Source organism: Eptesicus fuscus, chromosome 7 (assembly GCF_027574615.1).
Source record: "Eptesicus fuscus isolate TK198812 chromosome 7, DD_ASM_mEF_20220401, whole genome shotgun sequence".
In the NCBI taxonomy this organism is placed as follows: Eukaryota; Metazoa; Chordata; class Mammalia; order Chiroptera; family Vespertilionidae; genus Eptesicus; species Eptesicus fuscus.
Genome location: NC_072479.1, coordinates 93,022,465 through 93,042,477, shown reverse-complemented (window position 1 = coordinate 93,042,477; position 20,013 = coordinate 93,022,465). Strand labels below are relative to the sequence as shown.

The window sequence follows — 20,013 nt, the reverse complement described above, 5'->3', positions numbered from 1 at the left end:
GTGACTCAGGCGAGGCCCAGAACCCTGCAGCCCCCCGATCCCGCTCGGGGCCAACTCCACGGCTGGGATTCCAGCGGCTCCCGGCCCCCGGCCCAAGACCCCTCGCTCACCCGGTGTGTGTTCTCGGTCTTGTGGGAAACGGGCTTTGGCTTCATGACGGCGGAGCGGCAGCGGCCCACGAGGGCCCGGGGAAAGGCCGAAGGGATGCAACAGAAGGGAACTAGTTGACACACTTGCGCTCTCGGATCCCCAGGTGTCCAAACTCTTCCTCACGTGCGGCCGGCGCGCCTGGGGGCCGCCATGTTGGAGACGGGGAGGAGCCTGGGAGGGTCACGTGGGCGGAAGGAGGGGACGGAGCAGGCGCACCCTCGGGGGAGCCAGGGCGGTGGAGGCGCCGGCCGGTGGGTAGGTCGGCGGAGTTCTTTTTGCTCCCTTTGGTAAAGGTATATAAGGAACATGTGTATTTTTATTACAAACGGAACCGTGTGTCATTATTATCGGCTAACACTCACCACGGAGTTCTTTACGTTCCTAATTTCACAGGAAAGCGTGAATCAGGAGCCTTGGTCTAGAAATAGGTGATAAAGATTTATTCAAGGTTCCCAGGGTTTGCAAACAGAAATACGACTAGGCAAAACCCAGAGTATTCTGAAAAAAAGGAAAGAAAAGCTGGAGGTTCTTACAGTTTAAATTATATTCTTGAGAAGAATCAGCCCTGCATTCTTAGCCTCTGGATTGGTGAAAGATGATAAACCTGTAGATGACCCCTGGTCTGGATCTATGTCCACTCGTTCGTGAATCCCTCAGGGGGGGTCATCAGAGGGTTATCTGAGGTCTGTGGTGTATGCAGGCATTGACACAGCTTTTCCTCATATCTCGAACTACTTGATTTTCGTAATTGAGCAGCTTCACTACTACAGTGACTCCATTTTATTTCTTCACTCTGTTCCTCAAGCACTGTGAATGCTGCATGAATATAAATGAGGTACCTATTTTTAAGCCCCTTTGGCATAGGAAGAAGGTAAGGTAAGGGCAGTCTTGCAAAGGTCGCTCAGCTCCAAAGTCTGATATTCCTTTTGTTGTTGTTAAATTTATCTTTATAGTTGAGAGTATTACAGATGTCCCCACTCTTTTTCTCCCATTGACCCCTTCTACCCTGTACCTCTTCTCCCATGCCTTCATCACACTATTGTCTTGTTCTCTGCATATATGCATATATAAGTTCCCTGGTTAATCATTCCCTAAAGTTTGATATTCTTGACTTGAAGATTTTTAAAGACTTTAGCATCCATCTTCTCTGATCCTATGGCAGCCTTGTGAGGTAAGACGGGTAGATATAATTTCCATCATATTCTAGCTGAACAATTAGCAATGGCCAGGAAGGCGATACTCCACCAAGAAGTGAAAAATAGAAAATACATTTTAAATTAAAAAAAAACAACTTGTAATTTCATGCATAATCATTAACATTTTGGTGTTTTTCCCGTCACTCTAATGTCATGTTGTTAAACATAATTGTACAAACAGTTGTGTGTGAATACTGTATATATATGTTTTTTCACTGATTCATTCAACAAATATATTTTGAGAGTCTACTATGGCCATGCATTGTTCTATGAGCTGAACAACACAGACAATAGGAATATTAATAATAATAATTCTGTTTGGAAATATTTCATCAGAGGTGCTTACATCTTAGATAGCTAAGGAGAGATGTTAAGTAGACAGTTGAATACACTCCTGCTTACAGCTCACTGTAGAGGTCAGGGTGGAGGTGTGAATTAAACACCTTACATGCACTTTACTGAAAGTGTGACGTACTTAAAGCCATGGAACTGGGAGAGATCATTTAGGGAGAAAATGATGAAAAGGAGGATGAAGAAGAGAAGAAGACCCAAGTTTAACCCTGGAGTGCCCCAACAATTAGCAGTGGCCAGGAAGGTGATATTCCACCAAGAAGTCACCAGAACCCCAATGCCCAGGAACATCTTTGTCGCAAAAGCTAGGCAGTCACAGTGTTATAAGCATTCATCATTTTATAGACTAGGGAAGCCCAGAGAAATAAAATGACTCACGTGAGATGACAGTAAATTAACAGCAGAACTGGGAGCTGTAATCCAGGTGTCCTCACCCACAGTTTAATAACTTTTCTATTACAATCAACTTTATTTCATGCTAGGTACAAAAGATGGTGGAGGATATTTCAAATCCCAGAACAGTCCCAAAGGCTTTTGAACTGGGTTTGGCTGGGGAATGTATAATTTTATGTCAGCGGTGGATTTTCTTTCCTAATGATTCCTTGCGCAAAACAGCGTGGGATGAAAAACTGCCCTGATTGCACACTAATCAGATAATCTGGATGAAGATAATTCATATTAATAAGGCCTTTTATTTATAAAGGACTTGGAGGTTTTCAAAGGCTTTAGCATCCATCATCTCTGATTCTGTGGCAGCCTTGTGAGGTAAGCAGAGTAGATATAATTTCCGTCACATTATAGCTGAAGAAAATAAAATTACCCCAGAGACAACAAGTGACTTAGCCAAGGTCATGAATCTTTAATTGCCAGTGTCAGGCTTTTTATTCCACATTCAAAGAATTGTTGTCACATGCATTTTCCCAGGTGACTAATAGCTTACACTTTATAGCTGTGATAACAGACCAGATAATATTCCAAGTGCTTTGCATATAATGACTCATTTATTCTTCCGATAAAGTAAATTCTGTTATCCCCATTTACTGATGGGAAAACTGAGGCACAGAGAGGCTAATTCACTTGCTCAAAGTCACATAGTCTCAGAAAGTAGTCAGAGCTGGAACCCAGACATAGGCAGGCTGTACCCAGAATCTGTGCTCTTAGCCACTGCACCTCTCCAGTTAGGACATGGAAGCAATTTTATGATTCAGGTAGCTCATAAGCACACTTCAAAGAGTCTTGGAGATTAAGTTCAGACACCTTATTGCTCCTCGACTGTCATAAGCCCTGTCATGTGTATGGCCACTGGATCTTACTTATGTGGTAGAGAGATGTGATCAAAATTTGATTTTTAGACCATTCACCTGGGCAGGGTGGAAGAACCCTTGTGCATAACAATAGCTACTTTGGCATCAATGTTGAATAGTGTTTACAGGTAGGAGTGAACTGCCTTCTGCAGAAAAACAATGCTCAGTCATCACTCTCTTTTTTAAAAAAAAAATTCATTAGTAATGCTGAGGAGTATAGAAGACATCTATTCCCCATTCTTTAGTTTGCACTATTTCAATTTTCCTTTAGGAAATCTCCTTGTTTAGTCTTAGTCAATGTGGTTTCAGTATTAACCCATCCCCTGTCTCCAGGGTTGCATGCATAATCCTGGCCTAGGTCCAGTGTATCTCCCTGAAAAAAAAAAAAAAGAAGAAGAAAAAAAAAGATTGGTCAAGGACAGGTGTATGATCCTGGTCAGACTAATGAAAGTTGTCCCTAGGACTTTTACTTGAACTATTGAAAAACATTCATTCTCTTTCACTTAATAACTAATACAATGGAGTATAAGCTGGAGGTTACTGATGTCCATCTTGCCCCATGGGAGTATTTGCATGACAATGAATCGAAGACAGGAAAGAATAGAACCAAGTGATGGAGAGAATCAGGTTCCTAATGACAAATTTGGGGCATCTAGATCTAGCTGTGTCTACCTTTGGACTTTTCAATAATGTAAGCCAAAAAATTCCCTTGTGTGTTTAAGCAAATCTAAGTCAGATTTCTGTTGCTTGAAACTTAGATCAATTTTCCTGATTAATAAATTGTTCTGCTTAATACAGGTCTAATACCTGCTATGCCTGAAAGCTAAACTATATCCATTATCTAATGCCACAGTAAAGCTGCATAGAAAAAAGCCACAGTGGTGTTCAACAAGTCTGTGGTTGGCTGGGTGATTCTGCTCTTCTGGGTTAGCCTTGGCTGATCTTTCTTCTTTTTTAATTAATCAGTCACTCTTAACTCTCTTTTACTCAGGATGTGCCCATTTTGCCAACCTAGCAAATCATAAATGCCAAAGTGAGAGCCAAAATGCTATTTATTTTCTCTTGTTTTCATTGTCAGTGCATAAGCACTTAGCTATAAGTTATAAATTTACCTTTCACCTACTTCACAAACATTTATTTACCCAACTGTTAGGAAAGAAAAACAACAACAAAGATATTGTTGTTACCTAAACATTGTTGCTTCAGATATCTGGGAGTGGTGGCAAGGTGTAATAAATCGGGAGTCCAATTTTAGATTTATCTTTTTTTTCTAATGGCCAAATCCTGTAATGAATCGGATACAAAAACAAGAATGATTACATTTTACAACTGGAAGAACCCCCAAGGGCCTTGGCTGATCTTGATTGGACTTATTCAAGCATCTGTGGTCTGCTGACCACTGGTTGGGGACTGGCTGATCTAACATGGCGTTGACTTGAATGACTTGGCTGCATGGCCCTGTTATATGTGGTCTCTCATCATCCCAAAGGCTAGCCTGGGTTTTTCTCTTGGCAAAGGAGAGCCTGGAAGAGTGAAAGGCTTAGGCTCAGAACTGTCACAAGTCACACCACCACTTTTACTGTATGCTATTGGGCAAAGCAAGTCACAGGAACAGCCCATATTCCTTTCAGTTCGAGCCTTCAGAAAGATGGCTATGATTCAGGGACCTTAGGGGAATGTGGATAGCGGTGAGCTGAAAGTGAGCAAAAATGAGCTAAAGAGATGTCTGAAAGTTGAGAAGAAAGTAGAAGAGAAGGAGGCCAAACAGAAGGAGCTCAGGGAGAAACAACTAAGCCAGGACAATGCTGCTGCCACCAACCACACCACTGACAAGGATGTGGGTGCCAAAGAGGAGAGCCTAGACCTAAACCAATACTTCAGGATCGGCAGCCAAGCAGTCCATCAACTGAAGGCTAATGGGGAAGACCCATACTCACACAAGTTCCATATAGGTGTCTCAGTCACTCACTTCATCCAAGAATACAGTCACCTGTAGCCTGGGAACCACCTGAGTGACATTATCTTAAAGGTGGCAGTTCTTTTTCTAGATAGGATCCACGCCAAAAGAGCTTCCAAGGGGAAGCTCATCTTCTGTGACCTTTGAGAAGAGGGGTTCAAGTTGCAAGTCATGGCCAATTCCAGGAATTATAAATCAGAAGAAGAATCCATTCATATCAATAACAAACTGCTTTGAGGAGACATAATTGAAGTTCAGGGGAATTCTGGGTAAACCAAGAAGGGTTAGCTGTGATTCCTATGAAATCACACTGCTGTTTCCTTGCTTACATATGTTACCTCATTTTCACTTTGGCCTCAAAGACAAGGAAACACAGTATCATCAGAGATACTTGAAATTGGTCCTGAATGACTTTGTGAGGCAGAAGTGTATCCTCCACTAAGATCATCCTGTATAATAAAGAGGTAATGTGCAAATTGACTATCACTCCAACACACAAGATGGCCGCCCCATTTTGTCAAAGATGGCCACCCCCATGTGGACACCAGATGACTGCTACAAGATGGCCTGCAAGGGAGGGCAGTTGGGGACAATCAGGCCAGTAGGGGAGGGAAGTTGGGAGGGACCAGGCCTACAAGGGAGGGCAGTTGGGGGTGACCGGGCCGGCAGAGGAGGGCAGTTAGGGACTACCAGGCTGGCAGGGGAGGGCAGTTAGGGGTAATCGGGCTGGCAGGGGAGCAGTTAGGGGGCGATCAGGCTGGCAGGCAGAAGCAGTTAGGGGCAATCAGGCAGCCAGGCAGGCGAGCAGTTGGGAGCCAACAGTCCTGGATTGTGAGAGGGATATCCCTCAAGGGGTCCCAGATTAGAGAGGGTGCAGGCTGGGCTGAGGGACACACACACACACACACACACACACACACACACACACACCCTGTGTATGAATTTCATGCACCGGCCCTCTAGTCACATATATAAGAAGTTTCTTGGATGAGTTGAGATTCCTAGAGTTTGAAACTCCCATGATGAACATCATCCCAGGGGGAGCTGTGGCCAAGCCTCTTAGCACCAACCACAATGAGCTGGACCTGAATTTATGTATGAGAATTGCTCCAGAATTCTGCCACAAGATGCTGGTGGTTGGTGGCACTGACCGAGTTTATGAAATTGGACACCAGTTCCGGAATGAAGAAACTGATTTGACTCATAATCCTGAGCTCACCACCTGTGAGTTCTCCATGGCCTCTACAGATTATCATGATCTCAAGGAAATTGCAGAGAAGGTGATTTCAGGGATGGTAAAGCACATTACAGATGGTTACAAGGCCACCCACCATCCAGTGGCCTGGAGGGCCAAGCCTATGAGATTGACTTCACCCCACCCTTCCAGAAAGAGCTTGAGAAAGCCTTGGGGGTGAAGCTGCCAGAAACTATCATCTTTGAAACTGAAGAAATTTGCAAAATTCCTGATGATATCTGTGTGGCGAAAGCTGTTGAATGCCCTCCACCTTGGACCACAGCCACTAAGCTTGTTGAGGAGTTCCTGGAAGTGGCATTCATCAATCCTACATTCATCTATGATCACCCACAGATAATGAACCCTTTTGTAAAATGGCACCGCCCTAAAGCGGGTCTGACAGAGCCCTTTGAGCTTTTTGTCAAGAGGAAGGAAATACGCAATGCCTCCACTGAGCTGAATGACCACATGAGGCAGCGGCAGGTTTTTGAAGACTGTTAGTTATTCACCAAAACCCATTTTCAATAGATCAGCTTTGTCATTTCTAAATCACAGATAACAATAGCACCCCCTCCACAGGGATATTGTACTGTAAATGTGTTAGTGCTATAAAGACTTTAAAACATTGCCTGCTACATAGTCAGCATCCCATCAAAGTTCTCTGTCCCTGTTGTTATTATCATCATCCTCCTCCTTAGAGACTAAGGAGGTTACTTCTTAGGTCCTGGCCAGGTAGTTGGTTAGAGCATTGTCTGGATACACCAATGTTGTGGGTTTGATCCCATGTCAGGGCACATACAAGAATCAACCAGTGGATGCATAAATAAGTGGAACAACAAATCAATGTTTCTGTTTCTCTCTCTCTTTCTCTCTCTCTCTCTCTCAAATCAATACAATTTTTTTTTAAAGTTACTTCCTATGTGAAGGTTTTCTTTTCCCTTTTCCCTTCTGTCCATTTCTCTGCCAGAGTTATATTGTATTATAACTGTTTTATGATTTGGTCCTTCATCTACATGCTCTTGAGGACAAGGATTATGTTTAATTATTTTTATATCTCAAGTACATAGCCTAGACCCTAGATAGTATATGTACTCACTAAATATTTATTGAAGGGGGGAAAGAGGAAGTGATGGAGGAAGGAAGGAAAACTATATAAGGGTCAACATCTTGTCAAGGGTAGATTCATGAAAGGGCAGCCTGGTGAACTGCAAGGCAGCTTTAGTAGTCACCATATCCCAGGTCCCAGAGGATATGGTGACTACTAAATCAGGGACCAAGGCTCTTTGTACAACCCTTCATGAACTGCCTGGGATGCCCCTTGTACACATCCTGTCCCTAGCTTTACCCCAGCCACTGTTAGCCGTCAGTCCCTCTCCTCAGGTGCCCTGCATCTCACTCTACTCGGGGACTACTCTCATGCCAGTTCTTTGGACACATGAGAAAATGTGCTTTGAGTCTCACACATGCAAACATGCAAGTGTGCGAGAATTGGCATCTCCTGGGGCAGTGGTCGGCAAACTGCGGCTCGTGAGCCAAATGCGGCTCTTTGGCCTCTTGAGTGTGGCTCTTCCACAAAATACCACGGCTTGGGCGAGTCTATTTTGAAGAAGTGGTGTTAGAAGAAGTTTAAATTTAAAAAATTTGGCTCTCTCAAAAGAAATTTCAGTTGTTGTACTGTTGATATTTGGCTCTGTTGACTAATGAGTTTGCCGACCACTGTCCTGGGGCAACTTAGCCACTGAAGCATGGGAGCTAGTGCGTAAACATTTCTCTCGCCTGGCCGTTGGGCAGATGACTCTGATTGGGTGACCAACTTGTCCTAGTTTTCCCAGGACTTTCCTGGTTTTCACATTGAAAGTACCACATTGCAGGAATCCCCTAATTCTGAAAGACATTCTATAAGACTCCTCCTGGGGTCCCAGTAGGGAAAGTCCCAGTTGCTCAGTTTGATAACACACCTGTGTTGCCTTTCCTTGCTTCCCTGGGCTATGTCCCAAAATAAACTACCTCTCTATGAGCTGCTGTCCCAGGCTCTGTTTTTTTATTTATTTATTTATTTTTTATTTTTTGTGTGTGGGAGGGGGGGCGGATCTAGCCAGTCTTTGAGTTGGGCAGCCCTGAGCTTAGCTGTACAGGGTTGAGTGTTTATAGCTTCAGAAAACTGAACAAGGCAGAGGAAATGAGTCAAGGCCCCAAACAGCCAAATTATCACTTTCCTGATGTTGTTACAAAATTAATCTGGAAGATACCGTAGTGTTCAAAGATATCATCATGAAATGTTTATTGTAAGGCTTAATTGCTTAAACAGCAAGGTGTTAGAAAGGATTATAGAAGGTCAGAAGACTTAAGTTTTAGTCCACTGTTAGTATTTAAAATTTTATATGGCCTTTGTAATTTTTCTTTTCTTGGGCCTCAGTTGCCTATCTGTAAGATGAGGAGGTTTGACATGTGCCATTGGCTGTTGTAGTTACTTATAGGGTGAGGGGTGCAGATAACAGGCTTGAGTGGGGGTAGGTCAGTAGGTACAGCGACTAGGAAAAGAAGGAGACTGAGGGTTCATATCTGTATCAGTAGTTGAGTACATGTTGCAAAAAGATTTTGTGAGTCATGGTGGGCCACGCAGAACTCCTAACTCATTTCCCTAACATTCTTGAGACTTTATAATTTATCTCAAGTCCTTTGTCCACAGTGCAACAAGATTTCAGGGCCAAGAATATTTGCCTCTGAGTTTTAAGAATGATCCTCCTAAAGATCTTGAGGCCATGACCACCAAGGCCAAGTCCAACATGCAGCGAATAGTGTGCTGGAGCAGCTGTACCTGCTTGTAAGAGCTTGACTGCTCCGTGTTCAGGAAATTTGCAAGCCAGACAACCACTGGTAATTTGAAACGCATATCTTATCAATTTGGGAATATTGACACCATAGAAAATGGCAAATGCTACAAAACAGGCCTCCTTCTGCCCTGCATGCTAATTACCAGCACATCGCTGTATTCAGCTTTGAACAGTGATATCTCCTTATCCAGGGCTGGGCAAATTTAAATATGTGTTTCTTAAAAATAATTTTTTCCCTTCCTTACTTTTCAGTTTGTAGATGCAAAGAGCAGAGTCATCAAAACCTGTCTTTCTCTCTCCCTCAACAGTGGCTTTTCTTACGGAGTCTGTGGATCTGAAAGGTGCACATTCCTGCAAAGGTCCTGGCAGGACTCCACATGCCCAAGCCCTGCAGGTTCTGACAGAGGCTGGGCCCTGCCCGGAAACTCTCAGAGCCACATCAAGATGTCACACTGCTCTTTCAAGGGAGTTTGTCCTCATGAATTGCCTATTTGGGGGCTTTGGGCATTTTTTTTTAAGGATTTTGGGAGCTTGGTTAGAATCCTTGCTCTGCCACTTGGTAGCCTGTGACCAAGCAAGTTTCTTAACCTAGTTCAGTGATGACGAACCTATGACACGCGTGTCAGCACTGACACGCATAGCCATTTCTGACGACACGCGGCCGCATGCCGAGGATGAAACATTTGCTGCTCCTGAGGATGAAACATTTGCGACTAGAGTCTTGGAGTTAGTTTTTTTCCTCAAAGTGACACACTACCCGAGTTATGCTCAGTTTTTTTGGCGAAGTTTGACACACCAAGCTCAAAAGGTTGCCCATCACTGACCTAGTTGAACTTTGTTAAACGTAGACTGGATAATGCATACTTGTGAGGGTTTATGGGTTTACCATGAAGCTAAGGACTTGAGGCATCAGGATACCATCATGGCGGGGGGGAGAGGGGGGAGAGTTCTTAGACATGTTGTATTTTTAATTTTGTAATTAAGAGACTCCATCCCAAAGTGTAGTCCTCCCAGCCTCAACTTGGATCGGCTTCTGCTTGTGGGAATGAACCACATAACATGTATAAAGCATTCAGCCCAACATCTTGCCCATTCTAAGAGCTCCATAAATAGTCCTTGTTGTCATACAGGTACCTTCCCTCCATCACCACACATCCCACATAATTTTGCTCCACTCCCTAAATGTCAGCACTCATTCATGTTTTGGTCTGAGTTTGGTTCTCTTCCACCTAAAACACTGACTCCTTGCCAATAATTCTTCACTTGCAACTTTGCCAAACTGATTCCATGAGATACAGCATGCAGTGCCCTACTGTGTCCATTTTAATGATGGGAAAACAAAGTTTGGCAATTAAGTTCTTCACAGAAGTGATGTGACAGCAGGGAGAGATCATAAATAACTTGCCCAAAGCTCCTTGGTGTGATGGGAATCGAAGTTATATAAGTACTTAACAAAGCAGTCGATAGGACAGGAAAACAAAGGACAATTGAGGCAACATAGTGATGTTGTGCCAGTTGTTAAAATAAGAGGCCAATTGTCAGTGGACCATGATGTAGAGGTGCTTCTCTTAAGAGCATGTCTATTTCAGAATTATCAAAGGGCTCTAAGTCACTCTAATAATGGGCTTTTACCTCAAGCAGAAAGAATGTAAGCCACGTTTAGTCTTAAAAGACGGAGCACTTTGTACTGAAGTTGTAACAAGAATCGGAGACATTGTCTTTACTCGGTGAGTGAGCCTGACCTGGTGCTCCTTCCCAAATTCCAAGAAAGGAATTTGGCTCAGATGCAACTGAGGTGCAGCCATTATTGACAGCCTATTTATTGTATACAGGCGCCATGAGTGGTGATGAGTAAAACCAGGTCTCTGCACTTTCTATAAACTGTCCAGTCAAGTTGAGAGAGTGGCCTTGTGGATCAGACGAATCTGGTTTAATCATGGCTCTGTCTTGTACTAAGTCTATGATTTACACTATTATGGTACCTCCTTGAACCTCAAGTTTCCTTATCTGTAAAATGGAAACAGTATCAATAACCTTGCAGGATTGCTGAAACATGGCAAATATTTAATAATTGTTAATTTTCTTACTCCTTTCTGAAAGCATAAACTCTAAATGCAAGTTTGGTGTTCTCAGAAACTGTGTATGTAGCTTTTCTGAATCTTGTATTATATTAGTAGTTGAATCATTTTATTACAAAATTCTTATTACAAAAGTATATTTTTGTAGCACAAGAATTAAAATATTTAGCTAAGCAAAAAGAAAAAAAATTATACATACTTTCAATATATAGTTGTAATTCCTGTCAACATCCTTGAGTGTATCCTTCCAGAACATTTTTATGCCTATAAATACTAAACTATAGTTATAGAATGCATATTATTTTATAACCTGCTTTTTAAAAATACAATAGATCATTATTATAGGAAACCCTTGGAAAAATCTTTCATGACAAGGCCTAGTAACAGTTTTTCCTTGTCATGGAAAGCAATTGAGATTAATATACTATGACAATTGTCTATTGTTATTAAGTAAGTTATACCCGAATTTTGGTGCCCTTTTCCCAGAGAAAGGCCACTTAGCTGCTTTAAGGAAAGAAAGCAAGTAACATCTACACACCTCCTTCTTGAAGTCCCTTTGTTTAGAAATCATACTTGTTTTAGCAGTTGTATGTACAAATAGAAAGAAATTTATCCCTTTGAATTCAAAACAAGCTAAAAAGAGATTTGTGGTTGGATATTGTCTTAGTTTGGGCTGTTATAACAAACCTAGAGGCCCGTTGCTTGAAGAGATTCGTGTAATAGGCCTTCCTTCCCTTGGCTTCCAGGACGGTTTTCCTCCGGCACCCGTGACCCAGGCCTTCGCTCCAGCCAGAGTCTGCCATCTTCGCTGCAGACTCTGGAGTCTGCAGTCTTGTCTTCCCTGTGGCACTTCGCTCCTGTAGATCCCTTGCCCCCTTCCCCACCCCCACCCCCGCCGCCCTCCCTCCCATAGCAGCATCCTGCTCTGAGTGCGCTGGAGCAGCTGGGCAGCAGCCATGTTTGGCCTTCTAATTTGCATACTCACTCTGATTGGCTGTGGGTGTAGCGGAGGTACGGTCAATTTACATGTTTGTCTATTATTAGGTAAGATACTATAGACTGGATACCTTGAACAACAGATACTTATTTTCTCACAGTTCTGGAGGATGGAAGTCCAAGATGAGGGTGCCAGCCAATTTGGTTCCTGGTGAGAACTCCTTTCCTGGTTTGCTATTGGTTGCCTTCCAGCTGTGTGTCCTTATGTGTGGACAGAGCTCGCTATGTTCTATTCCTCTTCTTATAAGGACCTTAAACCCATGTGGGGGCTCCACCCTCATGACTTCATCTAAGCCTAATTACCTCTAAAGGCCCAACTCCTCATAACATCACATTGGATGTTAGCAGTTCCCCATGTGAATTTTGGAAAGGGACACACACATTCAGATCATAACAGATATTGTTATAGGCCCATAACTTCTGCCCTAGAGGTGTAATAAAAGGGGGCAAAATACCTCTATCCTCGATGATCCATCTTGTTACAAAAAAAAAAAAAACTGGATTGATTCAGATAGACAACAACGCTACTGTGTGGGTGGTTGAGAAATCTCATGCCTGGCTGAGAGATGGAAGCGGAACAGCTAATGTTTGTACTAGTATAGTACTTAGTGAAACATGTCATAGGGAACCAAGGTAGGGTGGAGCCTAATGGTCCATCTGCTATTTCTTGTTTCCTCAATATCCTTTTCTTTGAAAGAAAACAAGAATAAAAATAAAGTCTTGATAAGAGAGGGGCTAAATCCCTAATTTGGGCAAGCTTTAGACTAATCTTGACTTATCTCTACACAACCATAGAGATAATACAGTTGTCCAGATTGTTTATCAATTTTTCAAATGGAGATAGCAATTAAGAGAGTGATCCATTTTTTAAATTTAATATTTTTATTAATGTCAGAAAGGAAGGGAGAGGAAGAGAGAGATAGAAACATCAGTGATGAGAGAGAATCATTGATTGGCTGCCTCCTGCACACCCCCTACTGGGGATAGAGCCCACAACCTGGGTATGTGCCCTTGAGCAGAATCAAACCCGGGGTCCTTCAGTCCAAAGGCCGACCCTCTATCCACTGAGCCAAACCAGCTAGGGCTTGATCCAACTATTTTTAAAAAGCCTACGCTCCAGGGATTGCTTCATCATTCCACAAATATTGAGCTCCTATCCTAGGCCTATGTGCTAGGGATAGTGTGGTAAACAAGACAGGCAAGGTTTCTCTTCCCATGCAACTTACATCCTGCTATTTGCTGACATAGGATAGGTTCATTTATAAACTTACTGCCAACGACTCCTAAAACTTGGTGATGTGTCAGAAGCAAGGTAAAGGAAGCCACACAAACAGACTATCCTTCTGGAATGTCCGTTTCACTAGAAGATTTAATGGGGAGAGAACATCACTTTTTAAAATTAAGACAAGTATTAAACATTGTATGGGATGGAAGCCCAAATTTTTAAGGAAATTATAGAAAAAACACGAGACCACACAAATATTTCTTGTTTGTAACATCTGTTCACAGCTACACCTCTGGATCACACAGGGAGGAGAGCTGGCCCTCCCCTGCATGCTAAGGACATTTTGGTGGAATGGTTTTGAGGATTGCTCTTGAGCTTACATTTCCTTTGTAGAGTTGTTGGGAGAATTAGATCTTGTGAACCATGTAAGATGTCTAACACTGGGCTGGCACTTAGAAAATTTTCCACATATTAGTTTTTCATACTGCCCTTATTCCTCACAACAGTAGTGTGAAAAATCCATGGGCTTTGGAGTCAACACACCAGGGCTTGAACATGGGCTTATCACTTCTTTGTTGGGGCATCTCTGAGTCTTATTTTATGTATTAGGATGTCTCTTCAATGGGTAGGGTGCCTATCAATTTCTCTTCTAGAGCTCTGGCCCATATCCAAATATGATTTAGAAAAGGGGGAGAGAGAGAGAAAGAGAGAGAGAAGTGGGGTGGGGCGGGGGGGAGAGAGAGACTACTCTAGGTTCATCACCTGGGCTTCCAAATGAAGCCAGTAACTGAGAAAGGAATTTAGGAGGAATGAGATTTTTAACCACATTCACAAAGACTACATTTACCTGCAATTTTTTTTTACCTTTTATTTTTTTTAATTTTTTTTGAGGTATTATATGTGTACATATCTTACCATTGCCCCCTCACCCCACACCCATACATGCCCTCACCCCCCAGAGTTTTGCGTCCATTGTTTATGCTTATATGCATGCATACAAGTCCTTCGTTTGATTTCTTATCTCCCCCACCTCTCCCTAACTTTCCCCCTGTAATTTGAAAGTCTGTTTGATGCCTTACTGTCTCTGTATCTTTTTGTTCATCAGTTTATAATGTTCTTTATTATCCATAAATGAGTGAGTTCATGTGGTATTTTTCTTTCATTGACTGGCTTATTTCACTTAGCATAATGTTCTCCAATTCCATCCAGGTTGCTGCAAATGATGAGAATTCCTTCTTTTTTTATGGCAGCATAGTATTCCATTGTGTAGATGTACCACAGTTTTCTGATCCAGTCATCTGCTGACGGGCACCTAGGCTGTTTCCAAATCTTAGCTATTGTAAATTGTGCTGCTATGAACATAGTGGTGCATATATCCTTTCTGATTGGTGTTTCTGGTTTCTTTGGATATATTCCCAGGAGTGGGATTACTGGGTCAAATGGGAGTTCCATTTTCAAATGGGAGTTCCAGTGGGATTACTGGGTCAAATGGGAGTTCCAAATGGGAAACTCCATACTGTTCTCCACAGTGGCTGCACCAGTCTGCATTCCCACCAGCAGTGCACGAGGGTTCCTTTTTCTCCACATCCTCGCCAACACTTGTCGTTTGTTGATTTGTTGATGATAGCCATTCTGACAGGTGTGAGATGGTACCTCATTGTTGTTTTGATTTGCATCTCTCGGATAATAAGTGACTTTGAACATGTTTTCATGTGTCTCTTGGCCTTCCTTCTGTCTTCTTTTGAAAATATTCTGTTTAGGTCCGTTGCCCATTTTTTATTGGATCATTTATCTTCCTTTTATTAAGTTGCATAAGCTGCCTGTAGATGTTGGAGATTAAACTTTTATCAGTGATAGCATTTGCAAATATGTTCTCCCATGCAGTGGGCTTTCTTGTTGTTTTGTTGATGGTTTCTTTTGCTGTAAAAAAGCTTTTTATTTTGATGTAGTCCCATTTGTTAATTTTCTCTTTAGCTTCCATTGCCCTAGGGGCAGTGTCAGTGAAGAAGTTCTTTTGGCATATGTCTGAGATTTTGTTGCCTGTGGATTCCTCTAGTATTTTTATGGTTTCCCGTCTTATGTTTAAGTCCTGTATCCATTTTGAGTTTATTTTTGTGTATGGTCATTTACCTGCAATTTTAAACTTGTGTCCCATTACCAAATGACATCTTCTGTAGTATATTTTGAATTAGTATTTTATAAGCACTTCAATTACCTTTTAAATAACACAATTTGTTCTCCGTATCATATTTTGTTTACAAATTAACTACTTAAATTATTAACTTGTGAATATTTAAGAAAACCTACACATCAAGAAATCACGTGTTTGTACTTTTTCCCTTTTGGATCCAGGTGGGAGCTTCAAGAAATAGTATTAGACTGAGCTTCTTTCTCCATGGCTCTTCGTTAGCTCTGTCCTGTTCAGAGTTTAATTGTACTCAGGAAGACAGTCTGGGGTCTTCTGTATGTTAAATACATGAATATTCTTCGTAGTAAGACCTCAAACCAAAGTCTGGTTCATACATTTTCATTATGGGTTGTTATGTGAAGGTGTTTACAAGCTATTATTCAGTTTGAGCTGTGAGGTTTTTCTTCCTAATTCAGTTGAAAGGGACTGTATATGTTTAAGTTCCTTGGCACTAACTAGATAGAAAAGAGTCCAGAGTTTCAGATTGTGCTTCCTCCACAGGATGTAGGTGTGTGTTTAGTAAAACACACAAGGCTATACATATGTTCAAGTATCTCTTCATAAGAAGGGTTCGGTATGAGTGGCAACTTGCTTCCATTTTTCCATGGGGCTGTACAGTTCAGTGGTTAGGGACACTGACTCCAGAGTCAGACATCCTGGGCTTGAATTCAGCTTCATATTACTAGACAGTCTTGGGCAAGTGCCTTAGACCAGGCGTCCTCAAACTATGGCCCATGGGCCACATGCGGGTGTTTTTGCCGTTTTTTTTTTTTACTTCAAAATAAGATATGTGCAGTGTGCATAGGAATTTGTTCATAGTTTTTTTTTTAAACTATAGTCCGGCCCTCCAATGGTCTGAGGGACAGTGAACTGGCCCCCTGTTTAAAAGTCTGAGGACCCCTGCCTTAGACTATACGAGTCTCTATTTTCCCTTTTGTACAGTGGGTTTAAAAGTATTGTTCCTGTTAATAATTATAGCTACCTCATAGGGTTGTTGCAAGAGTAAAAAATGTAATAACTTTAGGCACTTAGAACAGTGCCTACCATATAATAGAAACTATGTAAGTGTTAGCTATTATCATTATCACTCTGTTAGACTCCTAACAGGTCACACAGAACTGGCAACTTCCTAAGTGACACTTTTAGTTTATTGTTTATTCAAACAACACATGATATCCTGGATACCTAGATATGTCAGGCACTGTGCTAGCCTCCGGGCAACTAAAAAGCACCCATTTCCCATTTTCCTAAAAATGAAAAACTGACCATTCATGTCTTCTCAAGAACCCTTCTCAAAAACTGACCATTCATGTCTTCTCAAGACACCATTCATGTCTTCTCAAAAACTGACCATTCATGTCTTCTCAAAAACTGACCATTCATGTCTTCTCAAGAACCCTTGTGATTGGGGTTGTGGAGATCCCTTTATCAAACAGGATTCTTGGGAGTGTGAACACGCTCTGTGGCTCACCTGTAAAGAACTCTGTCCCTTCCTCAATAATGTGGGGAGTGTATTGGAATTCCCCAAAGTCAGCTCTTCCCAAACATGCATCAGTGTCAAACCTGCAGTGGTCATAGCTGCCAGGGCTGGCGGTGGATGGTGACAGCAGGATGGAGCCTGGTGCCGGGACATACAGTTCCTGGCACTTGTCCTGTTAGCCTCCCGTGGGGTAGCCTCCGTCCTGCTTTCCAAAAGCTTTCCTACAGCTAGTCTAAAGCCAGGATAATGAGGCTACAAAGCTATTTGCTCTGAAAAGTCTGACTCCATTCCAGTTAAATCTTTTGTACCTGTTGTAAAATGACTTCCTTTATTAGAAGGGCCAGGGGGCTCCCTCCTGCAGTGCATTCCTCTTCCTTTTACTTACCAGTAAAAGGAGTTCTTGAGGCTCTTTCGCTTTGTATTAAGAATGAGAATATGGAAGGGAGAAAGTGAAGTAAGAGAACTAACATTTAGTAGTATTTAGCACTTGCTCTGTGCCAGGAAGTTTATATATGTTGTCTTTTGGGGAACCTGGACTAGACAAGGTCTTTATTTATCCACTACAGCAAGTAGCACATTGTCTTGTCTATACTATAGTAAGTGCTCCATATGTTGAATGATTTCTTGAATATATACATGTTATGTATATACCTGTCTATCTATCTATCTATCTATCTATCTATCTATCTATCTATCTATCTATCTATCTTCTATTTTTTGCTAAAGCTCATTGTCATTTAAAAGTGCATTTACCTTGATTTCAGTTGAAGACCATCCAATTTCTATGCCAAATAATTTATTTTATACTTACTATCATATGATAACTACAAAGCTAACTAATTGCTATAGTCCTTTGAAGCTGAAAATGTTTTCAGCAGTGTTGATTACATACCTCTGTGGGTTTGATGGAAATAACTTTTGGATTAAAATGATTAGATTGAGCTTATTTCTATTACCCATAAATCTGGACTCCCCTGTCTTCTCATGGTGAAACTCTGGCATTGAAGAACAGTTGAAGATAACACATGCATATTGGAAAGTTGAATAGGGTGGGAGAGAGAAAGTGGGGTACAGGCAGGAGCATATCGGCTTAGGTGTTTCAGGTCAGGATTTAGAATTGAGATGAACTAATCAGAGATATCATCTTCTGGGAATTGTTTGTGCCTTGTAATTTAAATATACATTAGGTCAGTGATTCCCAAAGCTTCATCATTCTGAACTACCATCCCAGTGTTTGAAGATCTTTCTGTTACCTCTACTAGTATTAAATTGATTTTTTAATCAAATCACTTTCTTAAAATTAATTTTTTTTGAAAAGGGACTTTCTATCATACCATCAAATTGGAGACAGGCACCATTTGCTAAACATTGAATGTACCTATAAAAGTAAATATAATGAAAAAAAAGTAAATATAATGAAAATGAAGAAAATATTAGAAAAAATTCCAACTAAACCTCTTTCCTGATATTCCTTTTAACATTTTAAGAAAATTGAATTTATTGGGGTGACATTGGTTAAGAAAACCATATAGGCTTCAAGTGTACAATTCACTGAAAAATCATCTGCACATGCATTGTGCACTCGCCACTCAAAGTGGAGTCTCTTTCCATCCTTATTTATCCCCCCTTTGCCCATTTCTACCATCCCCCAAACCCCTTTCCCTCTGCTGTCACCATACTGTTGAAAGGCATTCTCCCTGTTTATAGGGCTACTAGAAGACCAACAGCAACTGAGAATTTACTGAGGGTGTAATCAGAAACAATAAAATAAATTTTAAGAGGAGTAACTTTTCCCCCATATAATTTAATACATTTTAATGCCATCATCTAAAATTATCTTCCATAATATACATCATCCCACACATTGCAAAACATTTTATCAGAGGAGAAACTTCTCATGATTTTGACATTTGCTGCATACCCAAGTTTTTGGTTAGAAATACCAGTCATAAAATTGGAAGATGTAGTCTTCCATGCACTTTAGAGATTTCAATTTAATGTGTCTGGTAGAGATTTTCCAGCTAAAAACACCAAGTCTCATCCTCTTTCTACCTCTAAAAAGGGAAAAATAAAATAGGTGTACTATCAAAGTCAATGGTAATAAGGGACCATGGGCCCATCCCAGTCCTAATATTGCTTACTGTTTTTGGAGGAAATCTTTCATTGAGGCTTTTACCATCCCATGGGGTTAAGGTTGGGGATGGTTAGATTGACTTCCAAACATCAGCTAAAGATCTTGATGATGTTTTTGCCCTTGAGCTCTGTTCTTCCTCGAGGTCATCCGAGTTGTCTGTAGCTGTCAGACTATTCTTCAGAGAGGTCTTGGTAGTCCTCCTTGAGGCAACTCGGGTCTCTCATCTCTCCCCGCAGTTCACAGGCACTTCAAGTCAAGGGCTGCAGACATTCACGTGATGAAGGATCACAGATTAGTGCAACCACATGCTTATAGGGGAGTTGTATTAAGTGCATATTAAACTTGCATGAGAGAGAGTATATATTGTAAATATGCCCAAATTGCCATGCTTCGTTTCTATTAAGGCTTCTTCTGAGGCTTCAAATACTTACAAAGCACTTAAACACATTATAATATACAGATCTTACAACAGAAACCCATACCTGAAACCTATATGTTCATGTTGACCAATGTCATCACCCCACTAAATTTAATAAATAAAAAGGAAAGCACTTAATATTTGCTAGGTACTGTTCTAAGTGGCTCTATAATTATTAACTCATTTCCACTTTATCACAGGCTTGTGAGCACCTACTATGTGATTGTAAAGTACTGTACTTTATTGCATTATCTCTCATTCTTCCAATAATCCTTGGAGATAGTATTATTTCCATTGTTGTGACCACTCCTTAGAAACAGGAAGGATCCCCAGCCAAAATTTGATTGGCATATCAAGGCTGACGATGCCACAAACATACCAAGAGGGTATAAAAAAGCTTATTACTCACATAATGAGGCTTTCTGGGGAGAGCTGGTGGCTCCCAAGCAGATGAAAAAAAAAAAATGA

General features: G+C 41.4%; 1 protein-coding gene and 1 pseudogene across 1 annotated transcript in view; one reads left to right on the top strand and one right to left on the bottom strand.

The window, feature by feature from the left end:
- Nucleotides 1–248, bottom strand: part of UTP20 (UTP20 small subunit processome component) — a 90,494-nt gene extending 90,246 nt beyond the window's left edge. The window contains exon 1 of the mRNA XM_054719406.1: nt 111–248. Within this exon, the coding sequence (XP_054575381.1) occupies nt 111–155 (45 nt within the window). The 5' untranslated portion in view covers nt 156–248. The remainder of the gene's footprint in view (nt 1–110) is intronic.
- Nucleotides 249–1,875: 1,627 nt separating this feature from the next.
- LOC103289108 (lysine--tRNA ligase-like) lies at nt 1,876–6,693 on the top strand (annotated as a pseudogene).
- The last annotated feature ends 13,320 nt before the right edge of the window (nt 6,694–20,013 follow it).